At 41.3% G+C, this 16,270-nt stretch overlaps 1 protein-coding gene across 5 annotated transcripts in view; it reads right to left on the bottom strand.

The window, feature by feature from the left end:
- Positions 1-16,270, bottom strand: part of ADAMTSL3 (ADAMTS like 3) — a 421,728-nt gene that overhangs the window by 175,238 nt on the left and 230,220 nt on the right. For all 5 annotated transcript variants that reach the window (XM_030931695.1, XM_030931696.1, XM_030931693.1 and 2 more), the window contains exon 9: positions 15,266-15,423. In XM_030931695.1, the coding sequence (XP_030787555.1) occupies positions 15,266-15,423 (158 nt within the window). The remainder of the gene's footprint in view (positions 1-15,265; positions 15,424-16,270) is intronic.

The raw sequence follows: 16,270 nt of genomic DNA, 5'->3' as shown, positions 1-16,270 counted from the left end.
AATAAACCCATATAAAAATAAAAGAAATAAATAAAAATTTATATAAATAGAAACATAAAAAACAACTCTGAGTTAATGAACAAAACAAAAATTTAGTTGTTAGATGTCTCAGAGACAATGTTTGGATGGTCTGAACAAAACAACAATGACACAAGGAACCAAAAAAACAAGTTTAGGAATGAAAGAGACATAGTTACAGGTAAAGAGGAGACTATTTTTAACGATAAGGGAATATCATGATTACATTTGAAGAGCTAAGTTTGAAAAATGAGATGAATTGGATACTTCCCTAGAAAAATGTAAATTTCAAAATTGGCTAAAATAATAAGCCTAAGAAAGACATAAATGGTTTCTAAGTCTTCTCCATTACCACTGAAAAGAAAAATAAAAGAGAGAAATAAAAGGCATTAAGCCAGATGTGTTACAGAAAGAGAAATCCTTAGTGCAGTAGACACATTTCATTGCCTACCAACATCCATTTCTCCTTTCCATTTTACAGACACTCACTTTTGTTCATGCTCATTCCTCCCTCCTGTGTCTTACATATACATACATACATCCTGATTGTTCTTTTTTTTTTTTTATTTTTTTTGAGATGGAGTCTTGCTCTGTCACCAAGCTGGAGTGTGGTGCTGCAATCTTGGCTCACTGCAACCTCTGCCTCCCAGGTTCAAGCAATTCTCCTGCCTCAGCCTCCCAAGTGGCTGGAATTACAGGTGCCTGCCACCACGCCCAGCTAATTTTTGTATTTTTAGTAGAGACGGGGTTTCACCATGTTGGCCAGGATGGTCTCAATCTCCTGATTTTGTGATCCACCTGCCTCAGCCTCCCAAAGTGCTGGGATTACAGGCATGAGCCACTGCACATCCTGATTGTTCTACATGAATCACCGTGGTCACATTTACCTTGCTAGTGGCAGGACCTATGAGTGTTCCGCTCAGATACACAACTGCAAAGAGTGTCACTGGCCAACAGCCCCAGTTCTGGGTCAAGCTTCCCATGGGATGCTCCTAGCCAGTGACTAAGCACAGCAGGGATACTGAAGGCAGAGCTATTCCTGGGAGACACTAGAGTCCTATGATGAATGACATTGGCTCAGGGTCTCCTCTCTAGCTTTGCTGAATTGTCCTAGAACCTACTGCATTTAAGATGTTTGCATTTGACCCTCCTTCCTTCCCTCTCTCCTTCACTCATGGTCAGATTTTCAGTGCAGGCTGACGGCTCTCCCAGTATCATCCTGCTTTCTCTCCCACTTTTTTCTCATAGGCATTTCCTGAATAAATTCTTGTACTGCTCATCCTGCCTTGGCATTTGATTCTTAGAGGACCCAGATGAACACAGTAGTGGGTGGTATAGAGTGGGCACGTGACCCAATTCTTGTCGATGAGAGGTGGTAAAAGGTCTACCGTGGAGTTTCTGGGGTTTCCTTGCTAAGAAAGTCCACAAGAAAGAAAAAGGCCTACTGGGCTTCCAGAGATCACATTGTCTTATCCACATGTGACACCTGGACCAGTGCCTTTTACTTTCAGTGCAGGGCAAATATACAACAGCTTACTCAAATCCTCAATGGGCCCTAAATGCTGCCAGTGGGCACACTATCTTTCCCCTAGTCCCTCGACACTGCCATTGTTGTCTTGCTGCACGTTCTCAGTGGTGTGGCTAGGACCCCTATCCAATCCTTGGCTGCCTTAGAGCTCTGCACCTAGGGAGACCATCGGATTTATTGTTCATGCCAGGATGCTTCTGAGAGTGAAAGGAGGAGCTGCTAACAATTAAGTTGGGGTAAGAAGCACAAAGTGGGCCTTTTCTGAACAAAATAGGACCCATAGTCTCTCTACCCACACCTCTCTGCTAAAGTATCATTTTGCCACCACCATGTCGCCCCCTGGCCAGCCAAGAGTACATTAAATTTTCTAGATGTCTTCCATTACCACTTAGGAACTGAAGGAGACTACGGGGAGCTAAACTCAGACTCAGCCTGTGACTAAATGTTTCATGGTACTAATTCCACTTTCACTCTCATGTGGCTTCTCTGGGTTGTTGCTGATGGAGGTGGAATCCCCATGAGGTGCTTTCCTCTGGAAGCTCTGCCTGGGGAGGGAGCAAAAGCTCCTTTTATGCTTTTGGCTTTCCTTGAAAGCCTCCCTGCCCTGGAGAGCGACCACCATCATGAAACACATTTTGCTGCCTGCTTCCTTCATCCTGGCGCCAGGAGAGGGAAAAGGCTTTCCACATCCCGGCTGGACATGCCCTGCAGTGCACGTCCTCCTGAGGACACAGGACCGAGGAGCACCCTTACTGGAGAAAGGAGCATCCTCTCCATGTTACAGAAGATGTGCTATGGATTAGGACCCCAGGCTTGGCCCTGGAAATGTTATGGGGACTAAATCAATTTGGAAAATCTTCATCTCTCTCCACTAAGCGTGGCTTTCCAAAGACTAAGCTAAAAATAATTATAACCCTACTTTAATAATGAAAAGATGAACATGAATGCTTTCTCTAGGCACTCCTGCTAATCACCATCTGCCATACCACTGCTGTCAAGTCCACAGGGCAAACAGCTCTGCTGAAAAAGAAAATGGTGAAGTACAGAGAATGGCAAAAGAGAAATGCACATTAACATCTGCAAAAGTGTATTACCACTGTTTGATGAGGAAAATGAGTTTTATAATAAAAGTATGTGGTCAGGCATGGTGGCTCACACCTCTAATCCCAGCTCTTTAGGAGTCTGAGGCAGGAAGGTTGCTTGAGCTCAGGAGTTCAATGCCAGCCTGGGTAACATAGTGAGACTCTGTCTCTACAAAAAAAAAAATTAAAATTAGCTGGCTGTGGGGTTGTGTGCCTCTAGTCCCAGGTAATTGGAGGCTGAGGCCAGAGGATTACTTGCAGCCTGTACTTGGCCTGGGTGACGGAGCAAGACCTATCTCAAAAACAAACAAACAAAACCAATGGTATAAAAATGAATTCAAATTCAACTACTTGACTTGGCCACTTCAAAAGAATTTCCAAAATTTATGAAATAGATTTTTATGTAAAACTATTCACAGTATGTCTACATTTCTACACATATCTTAGCTGTGAGTTCTGGTAATTACTAAAGCAGTGTATGAATTGCTTTAACCAAGAAATTTCCCTCAACAGACCACATTACAGAAAAATATGCAATATTCTAAAAGTTTCTGCCTTTGGAATGAATGATAAATGCTTACAATGAGACCGAATCCCAATGACTGAAAGGCATGAGGAAACAGATAAATTTTCTTTTCTGCTGGCACTGTTAGGGGTTGAATTGTGTGCCCCAAAAACAACATGTCAAAAGCGTAGCCCACTGTAACTCAGAATACTATCTTATTTGGAAATACGGTCTTTGCCAATGTAGTTAAGGTAAGGTAACTGGGAGGACTTAATCTAGTATGAGTGGTGTCCTTATAAAAACGGGAAGTTTGGACTGGCCAGGTGTGGTGGCCCATGCCTGTAATTCCAGCACTTTAGGAGGCCAAGGTGGGCAGATAGCTTGGGCCTAGGAGTTCAAGACCAGCCTGGCCAACATGGCAAAACCCCGTCTCTACTAAAAATACAAAAACTAGTCCAGCGTGGTGGAGCGCGTACTCAGGAGGCTGAGGTGAGAGAATGGCTTGAACCCAGGAAGTGGAGGTTGCAATGAGCCTAGATTGTGCCACTGCACTTCAGCCTGGATGACATAGTGAGTCTCTGTCTCAAAAAAAAAAAAATGCATAGGAGAAACTGAGAAATTTGCACCCAGAGGCAGAGACATGCACAGAGGGAAGGTGATTCCTGAACTCGAAGAATTGAGGCGACAGACATAAGACAGCTTCTCCTTCACAGCCCTCAGAAGAAACCGATCCTGCCAACACCCTGATTTTGGACTTTCAGGCTTCAGAACTGTGGGACAATAAATTTGGTTGTTTAGGCCACTCAGTTGTGGAGCACTCAGTAACAACAGTGTTGTGAAACTAATATAGGCACTGACTCTAAAACTGTGTCTTGCTGAGTTTTGAAACACCTGTGAATGTATAAATGTAGACACTATCTGCACTGCATTGAAAGCCTCCAACATGTTCTTTCAGAGAACCAAGACTGGCAGTTTCAAATCCTCTTGTGCCCGGATAAGTTAAATATGCTATCATAACTCCCCAGAAACTGAAGAAGCTCATGGGTTGACAGCATAAAAGATATCTAGAGTTGACGAAACTGAAGATGGAGATTGTACAACTGAGGACTAGTAGAAAAGCAATCAGAAAACATTTTCCTGAAGAAACACAAAATATCAGAGTGGAAAAAAAATGAATCCCTAAGAAGACAACTAGCTGAAAAAGCAAGATTTCAGAGCCCAAGAAGAGAAACTTTTTTTTTCCTCCCCGAAGATATATATGTTTTTTAAAAGATGAGAAAATCTACCAAAAGTAGTTAAAAATTAACCATGGAAAGACATGTCTTTATCAAAGTCATTTAATTTTGTTTCTTCAGATATCCTCATGGGAATATACTTAAAATTGATATTCACAAACGTCTACTCATAGATGCAAATATTCAGTAAATTCTCACTGAATTAATAGTGTATATCTTGCTGTCAATCCATGAAGCACATGGCATCAACTACTGTACTTAGCCAAGACTCACTACTGCTACCTGGGGGCAACCTGCACATATTGAAGGAGCAGGGCCCTAATGCAAAATATCCCTTAGTGCTATGACAAGGGTCATCCATGAAAAGCAGGTCATTAAGGGCTGGGCACGGCGGCTCACACCTGTAATCCCAGCAATTTGGGAGGCTGAGGCAGGAGGATTGCTGGAGGCCATGAATTCAAGACCAGACTGGGCAACATAGTGAGGCCCTGTAGCTACACACAAATTAAAAAAAAGAAAAAAGGGAAACAGGTTATTCAGGAAAACAAGCATATATAATGAGAAATCCACTGGAAGAAGGAAATGTGCAATTTTCAAGAATGGTCCAACCATGAAAATACAGCTTCTTAAAGAGTAGAAAAAAGAAATTTTTTTTCTCATTGGTACAGTGAGATGCTAAGCTACAAAATCTGAGCAACAATACCTGTAAGACAACCTAACATCCCATTGATGTCTACATATTTTACTCTTTATGTAAGAATACAGTAGTGTTCAACAGTATAGTTATCAAAAGCCCATGAAATAAGGTCTACTACATGAACTGTAGCAAAGCGTGTGCCTCAACCTAGCTCAGCACACCCACCCACGGCTGTGCTAAATTAGCACTGATTATGCAGGACTGGTATTCACTGCCTCATCCTCTCTCAGGTTGAAGCCAGGTCTTCCAGTTATAGACTAGCTTTTGTTGGTTGACGGGAATGGAAAGAGATACAATGAAACACAGGGACACAGGGCTGACTGTCATCAGTGACCTCCCAGGCACTTTTAACCTCCCACTCAAAGTACAGCCATGACTTGATTGTGTGATGGGCCAGGAAGAGATGAACGGAAGCAGAATTCCTTATCTTAGCAACAACATAGGCTGGGAAATACTACAATGTTTGGAACCAAAAAAAAAAAGGAACTGATGGAAAAGGATACTTCCCAGAAACCCACATTATTTGGACAAGCTCCCAAGTCAGGAAAAAAACAACATCAGAGCCACTCTTACTTCAACATAAGTGTCTCCAATTTTGTCACATTCTCCCCAAGTACACCACATCCATGAGAGACAATTGCTGTAGGTATGAAAATGAGGCTCTATTTATGCATGAGTCAGACAGTTGTCTGTAACACCCTCTTTGATAAATGTATTTTTCAAAACACCTTTTCAGTCTAGAGAGATCAAAAGCTTTCCAGGAGTTGAAGTCAAAGTCCAGAACTGTTTATTAAATCTGAGAGAGCCAGAACTCAGAGACAGGAACATAGAGGACTGAATATGAATGCAGACATTGTACCCTGAACGTGCTGTTAAAATGTACTCTATTGGCCGGGCACGGTGGCTCACATCTGTAATCCCAGCTCTTTGGAAGACCAAGGTGGGTGGATCATTTGAGATCAGGAGTTTGAGACCAGTCTGAACAACATGGAGAAACCCCATCCCTACTAAAAATACAAAAAAAAAAAAAAAAATTTAGCCAGGTGTAGTGGTGCATGCCTGTAATCCCAGCTACTCAGGAGGAGGTTGCAGTGAGCCGAGATCATGCCATCTCTCTCTCTCTCACACACACACACACACACACACACTTTTTAAAATTTACTCTATTAAGAGATGAGTACATAATTTGGGCAAGAAGGTGTAATTTTTAATTATGCACATGGTATGTGAATTCATTCTTCCATTTGCTTTTTCTTACTTATTATTATTATTATTACTATTTTTGAGATGGAATCTTGCTGTGTTGCCCAGGCTAGAATGCAGTGGTGCGATCTTGGCTCACTGCGACCTCTGCCTCCTGGGTTCAAGTAATTCTCCTGCCTCAGCCCCCTGAGTAGCTGGGATTACAGGTGTGCGTCACCATGCCCGGCTATTTTTGTATTTTTAATAGAGACAGCGTTTCATCATGTTGGACAGGCTGGTCTCGAACTCCTGACCTCAGGTGATTCACCCGCTTTTGCCTCCCTAAGGGCTGGGATTACAGGTATGAGGCACAACGCCCGCCCACTCACATTCTTCCTTTTAAACATTATTTTAAGAATTAGAAATTACAAAATGTTATCCCCTCTAAAATAGTCACTGTTGTTTTCAGTGTTTCCATTTTGAAATGTATCCTTCCACATTATTTTAAAAAATATGCACACACACATATACATATATATGTGAGTACATACAAACACATAGAAATATGCAGTTTATGTGTGTGTTTTTATAAATGGTATCAATAAACAGTATACTGCTAAGATCTACTGATGCTGATACTGTAACCAAACAACATCTTGAAATACTAATCTTTGTGGGTGCTTTCCTCATTTCATCATTGTGTTACTGTCTTCTATTCAGTCAGGGACCTCCAAGTTGACTTGAGAAGAGTACAGATTCTCTGAGTAGTAATTAAAAGAGAATAAAATGCCGGGCGCGGTGGCTCACGCCTATAATCCCAACACTTTCGAAGGCCGAGGTGGGCGGATCACGAAGTCAGGAGATCGAGACCATTCGGGCTAACACGGTGAAACCCCGTCTCTACTAAAAATGCAAAAAATTAGCCGGGCGAGGTGGTGGGCGCCTGTAGTCCCAGCTACTTGGGAGGCTGAGGCAGGAGAATGGCGTGAACCCAGGAGGCGGAGCTTGCAGTCAGCTGAGATCGACCCACAGCACTACAGCCTGGGTGACAGAGCAAGACGCCATCTCAAAAAAATAAAAAATAGGCGGAGCAAGATGGCCCAATAGGAACAGCTCCAGTCTCCAACTCCCAGCGCGAGCGACACAGAAGACCGGTGATTTCTGCATTTTCAACTGAGGTACTGGGGTCATCTCACTAGGGAGTGCCGGACAATCGGTGCTGGTCAGCTGCTGCAGCCTGACCAGCGAGAGCTGAAGCAGGGCGAGGCATCGCCTCACCTGGGAAGTGCAAGGGGGAAGGGAATCCCTTTTCCTAGCCAGGGGAACTGAGACACACAACACCTGAAAAAAGGGTAACTCCCACCCCAATACCGCGCTTTAAGCAAACGGGCACACCAGAAGAATATATCCCTCACCTGGCCGGGAGGGTCCCACGCCCACGGAGCCTCCCTCATTGCTAACACAGCAGTCTGCGGCGATCTAACCACAAGGCAGCAGCGAGGCTGGGGGAGGGGCGCTCGCCATTGCTGAGGCTTAAGTAGGTAAACAAAGCCGCTGGGAAGCTCGATCTGGGTGGAGCTCACAGCAGCTCAAGGAAACCTGCCTGTCTCTATAGACTCCACCTCTGGGGGCAGGGCTCAGCTAAAAAAAACAACAGGGGAAGAAGCAGAGGCCTCAGCAGACGCGAACAACTCTGTCTGACAGCTTTGAAGAGAGCAATGGATCTCCCAACACGGAGGTTGAGACCTGAGAACGGACAGACTGCCTGCTCAAGTGGGTCACTGACCACTGAGTAGCCTAACTGGGAGACATCCCCCACTAGGGGCAGTCTGACACCCCACACCTCACAGGGTGGAGTAAACCCCTGAGAGGAAGCTTCCAAAGTAAGAATCAGACAGGTACACTCGCTGTTCAGCAATATTCTATCTTCTGCAACCTCTGCTGCTGATACCCAGGCAAACAGGGTCTGGAGTGGACCTCAAGCAATCTCCAACAGACCTATAGCTGAGGGTCCTGACTGTCAGAAGGAAAACTATCAAACAGGAAGGACACCTATACCAAAACCCCATCAGTACGTCACCATCATCAAAGACCAGAGACAGATAAAACCACAAAGATGGGGAAAAAGCAGGGCAGAAAAGCTGGAAATTCAAAAAATAAGAGCGTATCTCCCCCTCCAAAGGAGCGCAGCCCATCGCCAGCAACGGATCGAAGCTGGTCAGAGAATGACTTTGATGAGATGAGAGAAGAAGGCTTCAGTCCATCAAACCTCTCAGAGCTAAAGGAGGAATTACGTACCCAGCGCAAAGAAACTAAAAATATTGAAAAAAGAGTGGAAGAATTGACAGCTAGACCAATTAATGCAGAGAAGGTCATAAAGGAAATGACAGAGATGAAAACCATGACACGAGAAATACGTGACAAATGCACAAGCTTCAGTAACCGACTCGATCAACTGGAAGAAAGAGTATCACCGATTGAGGACCAAATGTATGAAATGAAGCGAGAAGAGAAACCAAAAGAAAAAAGAAGAAAAAGAAATGAACAAAGCCTACAAGAATTATGGGATTATGTAAAAAGACCAAATCTACGTCTGATTGGGGTGCCTGAAAGTGAGGGGGAAAATGGAACCAAGTTGGAAAACAGTCTTCAGGATATCATCCAGGAGAACTTCCCCAACCTAGTAGGGCAGGCCAACATTCAAATTCAGGAAATACAGAGAACGCCACGAAGATACTCCTCGAGAAGAGCAACTCCAAGACACATAATTGCCAGATTCACCAAAGTTGAAATGAAGGAAAAAATCTTAAGGGCAGCCAGAGAGAAAGGTCAGGTTACCCACAAAGGGAAGCCCATCAGACTAACAGCAGATCTCTCGGCAGAAACTCTACAAGCTAGAAGAGAGTGGGGGCCAAAATTCAATGTTCTTAAAGAAAAGAATTTTAAACCCAGAATTTCATATCCAGCCAAACTAAGTTTCATAAGTGAGGGAGAAATAAAATCCTTTACAGATAAGCAAATGCTTAGAGATTTTGTCACCACCAGGCCTGCCTTACAAGAGACCCTGAAGGAAGCCCTAAACATGGAAAGGAACAACCGGTACCAGCCATTGCAAAAACATGCCAAAATGTAAAGACCATCGAGGCTAGGAAGAAACTGCATCAACTAACGAGCAAAATAACCAGTTAATATCATAATGGCAGGATCAAGCTCACACATAACCATATTAACCTTAAATGTAAATGGACTAAATGCTCCAATTAAAAGACACAGACTGGCAAACTGGATAAAGAGTCAAGACCCATCAGTCTGCTGTATTCAGGAGACCCATCTCACATGCAGAGACACACATAGGCTCAAAATAAAGGGATGGAGGAAGATCTACCAAGCAAATGGAGAACAAAAAAAAGCAGGGGTTGCAATCCTTGTCTCTGATAAAACAGACTTTAAACCATCAAATATCAAAAGAGACAAAGAAGGCCATTACATAATGGTAAAGGGATCAATTCAACAGGAAGAGCTAACTATCCTAAATATATATGCACCCAATACAGGAGCACCCAGATTCATAAAGCAAGTCCTTAGAGACTTACAAAGAGACTTAGACTCCCATACAATAATAATGGGAGACTTCAACACTCTACTGTCAACATTAGACAGATCAACGAGACAGAAAGTTAACAAGGATATCCAGGAATTGAACTCATCTCTGCACCAAGCGGACCTAATAGACATCTATAGAACTCTCCACCCCAAATCAACAGAAGATACATTCTTCTCAGCACCACATCGCACTTATTCCAAAATTGACCACATAATTGGAAGTAAAGCACTCCTCAGCAAATGTACAAGAACAGAAATTATAACAAACTGTCTCTCAGACCACAGTGCAATCAAACTAGAACTCAGGACTAAGAAACTCAATCAAAACCGCTCAACTACATGGAAACTGAACAACCTGCTCCTGAATGACTACTGGGTACATAATGAAATGAAGGCAGAAATCAAGATGTTCTTTGAAACCAATGAGAACGAAGATACAACATACCAGAATCTCTGGGACACATTTAAAGCAGTGTGTAGAGGGAAATTTATAGCACTAAATGCCCACAAGAGAAAGCAGGAAAGATCTAAAATCGACACTCTAACATCACAATTAAAAGAACTAGAGAGGCAAGAGCAAACACATTCAAAAGCTAGCAGAAGGCAAGAAATAACTAAGATCAGAGCAGAACTGAAGGAGATAGAGACACAAAAAACCCTCCAAAAAATCAATGAATCCAGGAGTTGGTTTTTTGAAAAGATCAACAAAATTGACAGACCGCTAGCAAGACTAATAAAGAAGAAAAGAGAGAGGAATCAAATAGATGCAATAAAAAATGATAAAGGGGATATCACCACCAACCCCACAGAAATACAAACTACCATCAGAGAATACTATAAACACCTCTACGCAAATCAACTAGAAAATCTAGAAGAAATGGATAATTTCCTGGACACTTACACTCTCCCAAGACTAAACTGGGAAGAAGTTGAATCCCTGAATAGACCAATAGCAGGCTCTGAAATTGAGGCAATAATTAATAGCCTACCAACCAAAAAAAGTCCAGGACCAGATGGATTCACAGCTGAATTCTACCAGAGGTACAAGAAGGAGCTGGTACCATTCCTTCTGAAACTATTCCAATCAATAGAAAAAGAGGGAATCCTCCCTAACTCATTTTATGAGGCCAACATCATCCTGATACCAAAGCCTGGCAGAGACACAACAAAAAAAGAGAATTTTAGACCAATATCCCTGATGAACATCAGTGCAAAAATCCTCAATAAAATACTGGCAAACCGGATTCAGCAGCACATCAAAAAGCTTATCCACCATGATCAAGTGGGCTTCATCCCTGGGATGCAAGGCTGGTTCAACATTCGCAAATCAATAAACATAATCCAGCATATAAACAGAACCAAAGTCAAGAACCACATGATTATCTCAATAGATGCAGAAAAGGCTTTTGACAAAATTCAACAGCCCTTCATGCTAAAAACGCTCAATAAATTCGGTATTGATGGAACGTACCTCAAAATAATAAGAGCTATTTATGACAAACCCACAGCCAATATCATACTGAATGGGCAAAAACTGGAAAAATTCCCTTTGAAAACTGGTACAAGAGGGATGCCCTCTCTCACCACTCCTATTCAACATAGTGTTGGAAGTTGTGGCTAGGGCAATCAGGCAAGAGAAAGAAATCAAGGGTATTCAGTTAGGAAAAGAAGAAGTCAAATTGTCCCTGTTTGCAGATGACATGATTGTATATTTAGAAAACCCCATCGTCCCATCGTCTCAGCCCAAAATCTCCTTAAGCTGATAAGCAACTTCAGCAAAGTCTCAGGATACAAAATTAATGTGCAAAAATCACAAGCATTCTTATACACCAGTAACAGACAAGCAGAGAGCCAAATCAGGAATGAACTTCCATTCACAATTGCTTCAAAGAGAATAAAATACCTAGGAATCCAAATTACAAGGGATGTAAAGGACCTCTTCAAGGAGAACTACAAACCACTGCTCAGTGAAATCAAAGAGGACACTAACAAATGGAAGAACATACCATGCTCATGGATAGGAAGAATCAATATCGTGAAAATGGCCATATTGCCCAAGGTTATTTATAGATTCAATGCCATCCCCATCAAGCTACCAATGAGTTTCTTCACAGAATTGGAAAAAACGGCTTTAAAGTTCATATGGAACCAAAGAAGAGCCCACATTGCCAAGACAATCCTAAGTCAAAAGGACAAAGCTGGAGGCGTCACGCTACCTGACTTCAAACTATACAAGGCTACAGTAACCAAAACAGCATGGTACTGGTACCAAAACAGAGATATAGACCAAAGGAAAAGAACAGAGTCCTCAGAAATAATACCACACATCTACAGCCATCTGATCTTTGACAAACCTGAGAGAAACAAGAAATGGGGAAAGGATTCCCTATTTAATAAATGGTGCTGGGAAAATTGGCTAGCCATAAGTAGAAAGCTGAAACTGGATCCTTTCCTTACTCCTTATACGAAGATTAATTCAAGATGGATTAGAGACTTAAATGTTAGACCTAATACCATAAAAACCCTAGAAGAAAATCTAGGTAGTACCATTCAGGACATAGGCATGGGCAAGGATTTCATGTCTAAAACACCAAAAGCAAAGGCAGCAAAAGCCAAAATTGACAAATGGGATCTAATTAAACTAAAGAGCTTCTGCACAGCAAAAGAAACTACCATCAGAGTGAACAGGCAACCTACAAAATGGGAGAAAATTTTTGCAATCTACTCATCTGACAAAGGGCTAATATCCAGAATCTACAAAGAACTCAAACAAATATACAAGAAAAAAAAAACAACCCCATCAAAAAGTCGGGAAAGGATATGAACAGACATTTCTCAAAAGAAGACATTCATACAGCCAACAGACACATGAAAAAATGCTCATCATCACTGGCCATCAGAGAAATGCAAATCAAAACCACAATGAGATACCATCTCACACCAGTTAGAATGGCAATCATTAAAAAATCAGGAAACAACAGTTGTTGGAGAGGATGTGGAGAAATAAGAACACTTTTACACTGTTGGTGGGATTGTAAACTAGTTCAACCATTATGGAAAACAGTATGGCGATTCCTCAAGGATCTAGAACTAGATGTACCATATGACCCAGTCATCCCACTACTGGGTATATACCCAAAGGATTATAAATTATTCTACTACAAAGACACATGCACACGTATGTTTATTGCGGCACTATTCACAATAGCAAAGACTTGGAATCAACCCAAATGTCCATCTGTGACAGACTGGATTAAGAAAATGTGGCACATATACACCATGGAATACTATGCAGCCATAAAAAAGGATGAGTTTGCGTCCTTTGTAGGGACATGGATGCAGCTGGAAACCATCATTCTTAGCAAACTATCACAAGAAGAGAAAACCAAACACCACATGTTCTCATTCATAGGTGGGAACTGAACAATGAGATCACTTGGACTCGGGAAGGGGAACATCACACACTGGGGCCTATCATGGGGAGGGGGGAGGGGGGAGGGATTGCATTCGGGAGTTATACATGATATAAATGATGAATTGATGGGTGCTGACGAGTTGATGGGTGCAGCACACCAACATGGCACAAATATACATATGTAACAAACCTGCACGTTATGCACATGTACCCTAGAACTTAAAGTATAATAAAAAAATAATAATAATAATAAAAATAAAAAATAAAAAACAGAGAGAACAAAAACTCTGTGTGTGTGTGTGTGTGTGTGTGTGTGTGTGTGTGTGTGTATGTGTGTGTTGTCTATTTTCTACTTGAGAATCAGACAGGAAGGCCCTAAGGAGGGCAAGGAAAGCACAGAATTTATGCCATAACAATAGACCAGAAAGAGACTTTTAAAAAAAGGTAATTATGGCTTCCCCAATACCTTTCACAGTATGACTGTCTAAGAAGAATATTGGGTCAATGCTTTAAGGATATGACTCAGAAGTCAGAAACATAAATGTCTGTGGAGGCTAGGCAGATGATATAAATGCCAGATCAGGATGAATGGCAACCAACCACTTACGCCTTTAGTGTTAGGGACACAATACGCAGTGGTGTGGACCACGGCAGACCTGAGACTGGAAGGCAGCTGTTCCCCAGTTACAGTCAATTATTGCTATTGTAAAATGCAAGCTAGTTGTCAGCTCTTCCCATTTTTACAGAGAAGCAGGGGGGGAAAGAAAAAAAAAAAAAAACCTGATCTTTTGATGTAAAAATCTCTCGATTTTTAAGTGTTGATTATTCAAAATCCAAAGTTTCAGAAACAAAACAATACAGTGTGCAGGCCAATACTTGGCCGGTCCCATCGCAAGCTGAATTTGTATCTCAGGGATTGGGATGGGTTAGCAACTCTCATCTACCTCCGTGCATGTTCCTCTGCTGACACAACTGATGTCTCAGTGAAACATTCCGTGACAAATTAATATGTAGAACATAGACAGCTTTTTAAAGTTAATGGGTTTTTTTCATATAGAAAAATGTAACTGGTAATTGGGGCTATTTTCTAGCTTCCATTTACATTTTGGAATGAGTTTCTGAAACAGGATAGGACAAAACCACACACTGAACTATCTTTTTCATTTCCTGGCATTTTCAAATTTATCAGAAGAGTTTCAAACTGTGTCACCTTGGAAATATAGTGGCCACTATACTTCATGTCCTCTGAATGAGGGAAGATGCCCCAGCAGTATCCAGAAAGGGGACATAGGCTCACGGTTCCAGAGAAGAAGAGTTCTTCTGAAGATACAGACACTTGTGACAAGTGTCTGTCATAGAACATCTGGGGAAGCAAATCCTGGTCTTCAATCAGAGCCCACTGCAAGACTGCATATTCTAAGGGTTGAAGGTTGAAATAAAGATCCCTTCAGGATAACTATCTTAAAGAAGGGTAAGGAATGAGCCCCTGTTGTCTCTGCTCTCCTTTGCAAGGTGAAGACATGCAGCGGCACAATACTGGTTTGGGATATGGTGTATTTAACCATCGGCTGTTTTCACCAAACTCTATCTAAAACTGAACACAGCTGCTCAGGAGGTTGAGGCAGAAGCATCACTTGGGCCCGGGAGTTCAAGGCTATGATTGCAGCTGTGAATAGCCACTGCACCAGCTTGAGCAACACAGAGAGACCCTGTTTCTTAAATCAACAAACAAACCAACAAAGCAACCAGAGATTATAAATAGAGAATCAATCATGCCCCCATAAAAGTGAAGTTTGTTTTTAACTGTCAGGGTTAAGAGCAGAAATTTAAGAGTGCTGAACAATTTTTAAGAATGAACTGCCAAGTTGGAAATATTGATGACACATGCTCTGTATAAAAAAACAATCATTGATGACCTCCTGCTAAACAAACTTACTGTTTTAAAAATCAAGATGTTCTGGGATTCAGGTACATGAATTTTATGAAGAGGATCGTCCTACCTTGAAGATGAAATCAGCCATCAGAGGTCCTGGAATCTTAAAGGTTTGCCTCTCGGAGCCCCTCTGAAATTCCACTGTTGTGTTTTCTACAACAAAGACGCCAGGGCTGTTAAAGCTGTGTTCTCCTTTGCTTCCTTGAAGTGTTTTTGATTCAATAACTACAATTAAAATATATGATTCAAATAAGAAACAATCTTAAAGGCATTTTATTACAAAAGACACTTAAGCAAGTACAATGTCAGTATATGATATCAAAACAATGTCAAAATAGCCACTCAGTTTACAAACATTAATTGATATTGGTGAAATAGATATATCAGATTTTTAATTGTCCATAAAAAAGGAGCTAACAAGGGTGGCAGGCCCTAATAGTTCTACTCAATTCTTTAGAGCCATTTCTAGCATAAGGGGAAAGAGAAAACTTTTCTTTCTTTATATGTTTTCATGATGTAGCTAATACTCAAAGTAAAGCTATGTTCACTCATTTTATTACTTGTCAAAAGATCTTATGCCTACTCTTTTAGACAAAATCACAGCAAATTTCAAATTTACTTTTTATCAAACAAAACTTTTCATTTTGAAATAATTCTAGATTAAGAGGAAGTTGCAAAAATAGTATAGAGAGGTCCTTTGTAATCTTCCTTCCCTTTTGTCTAATGTTTACATGCTACAAAAGTATAGTCGAATATCAAAACCAGGAAATTGACACTGGTACAATATGTGCATATAGTTCAATGTCATTTTATCACCCACCATCACAATCAAAATACATAACCATTCCATTGCCACAAAGACGTGCATAAAACCCCTTTTTTCAAATTTGCTTTCACATGAACAAAAGTGCTTTTAAGATTTCCTACAGAAAAAAATGTTTGCTTATCATAGTTTAAACAAAAAAGCATTTCTACTTTATTTAAATTTGTCTCTCCTCCCTCTTTCTTTTCTTTCTTTTATTTTCTTTTAAATTTGTCTTTCTTCCCTCTTTCTTTTCTTTCTTTTATTTTC

The sequence above is a fragment of the Rhinopithecus roxellana genome, chromosome 5, assembly GCF_007565055.1.
Source record: "Rhinopithecus roxellana isolate Shanxi Qingling chromosome 5, ASM756505v1, whole genome shotgun sequence".
NCBI classification, from domain to species: domain Eukaryota; kingdom Metazoa; phylum Chordata; class Mammalia; order Primates; family Cercopithecidae; genus Rhinopithecus; species Rhinopithecus roxellana.
The sequence above is the reverse complement of the archived record's forward strand: the minus strand, read 5'-3'. Positions and strand labels throughout refer to the sequence as shown.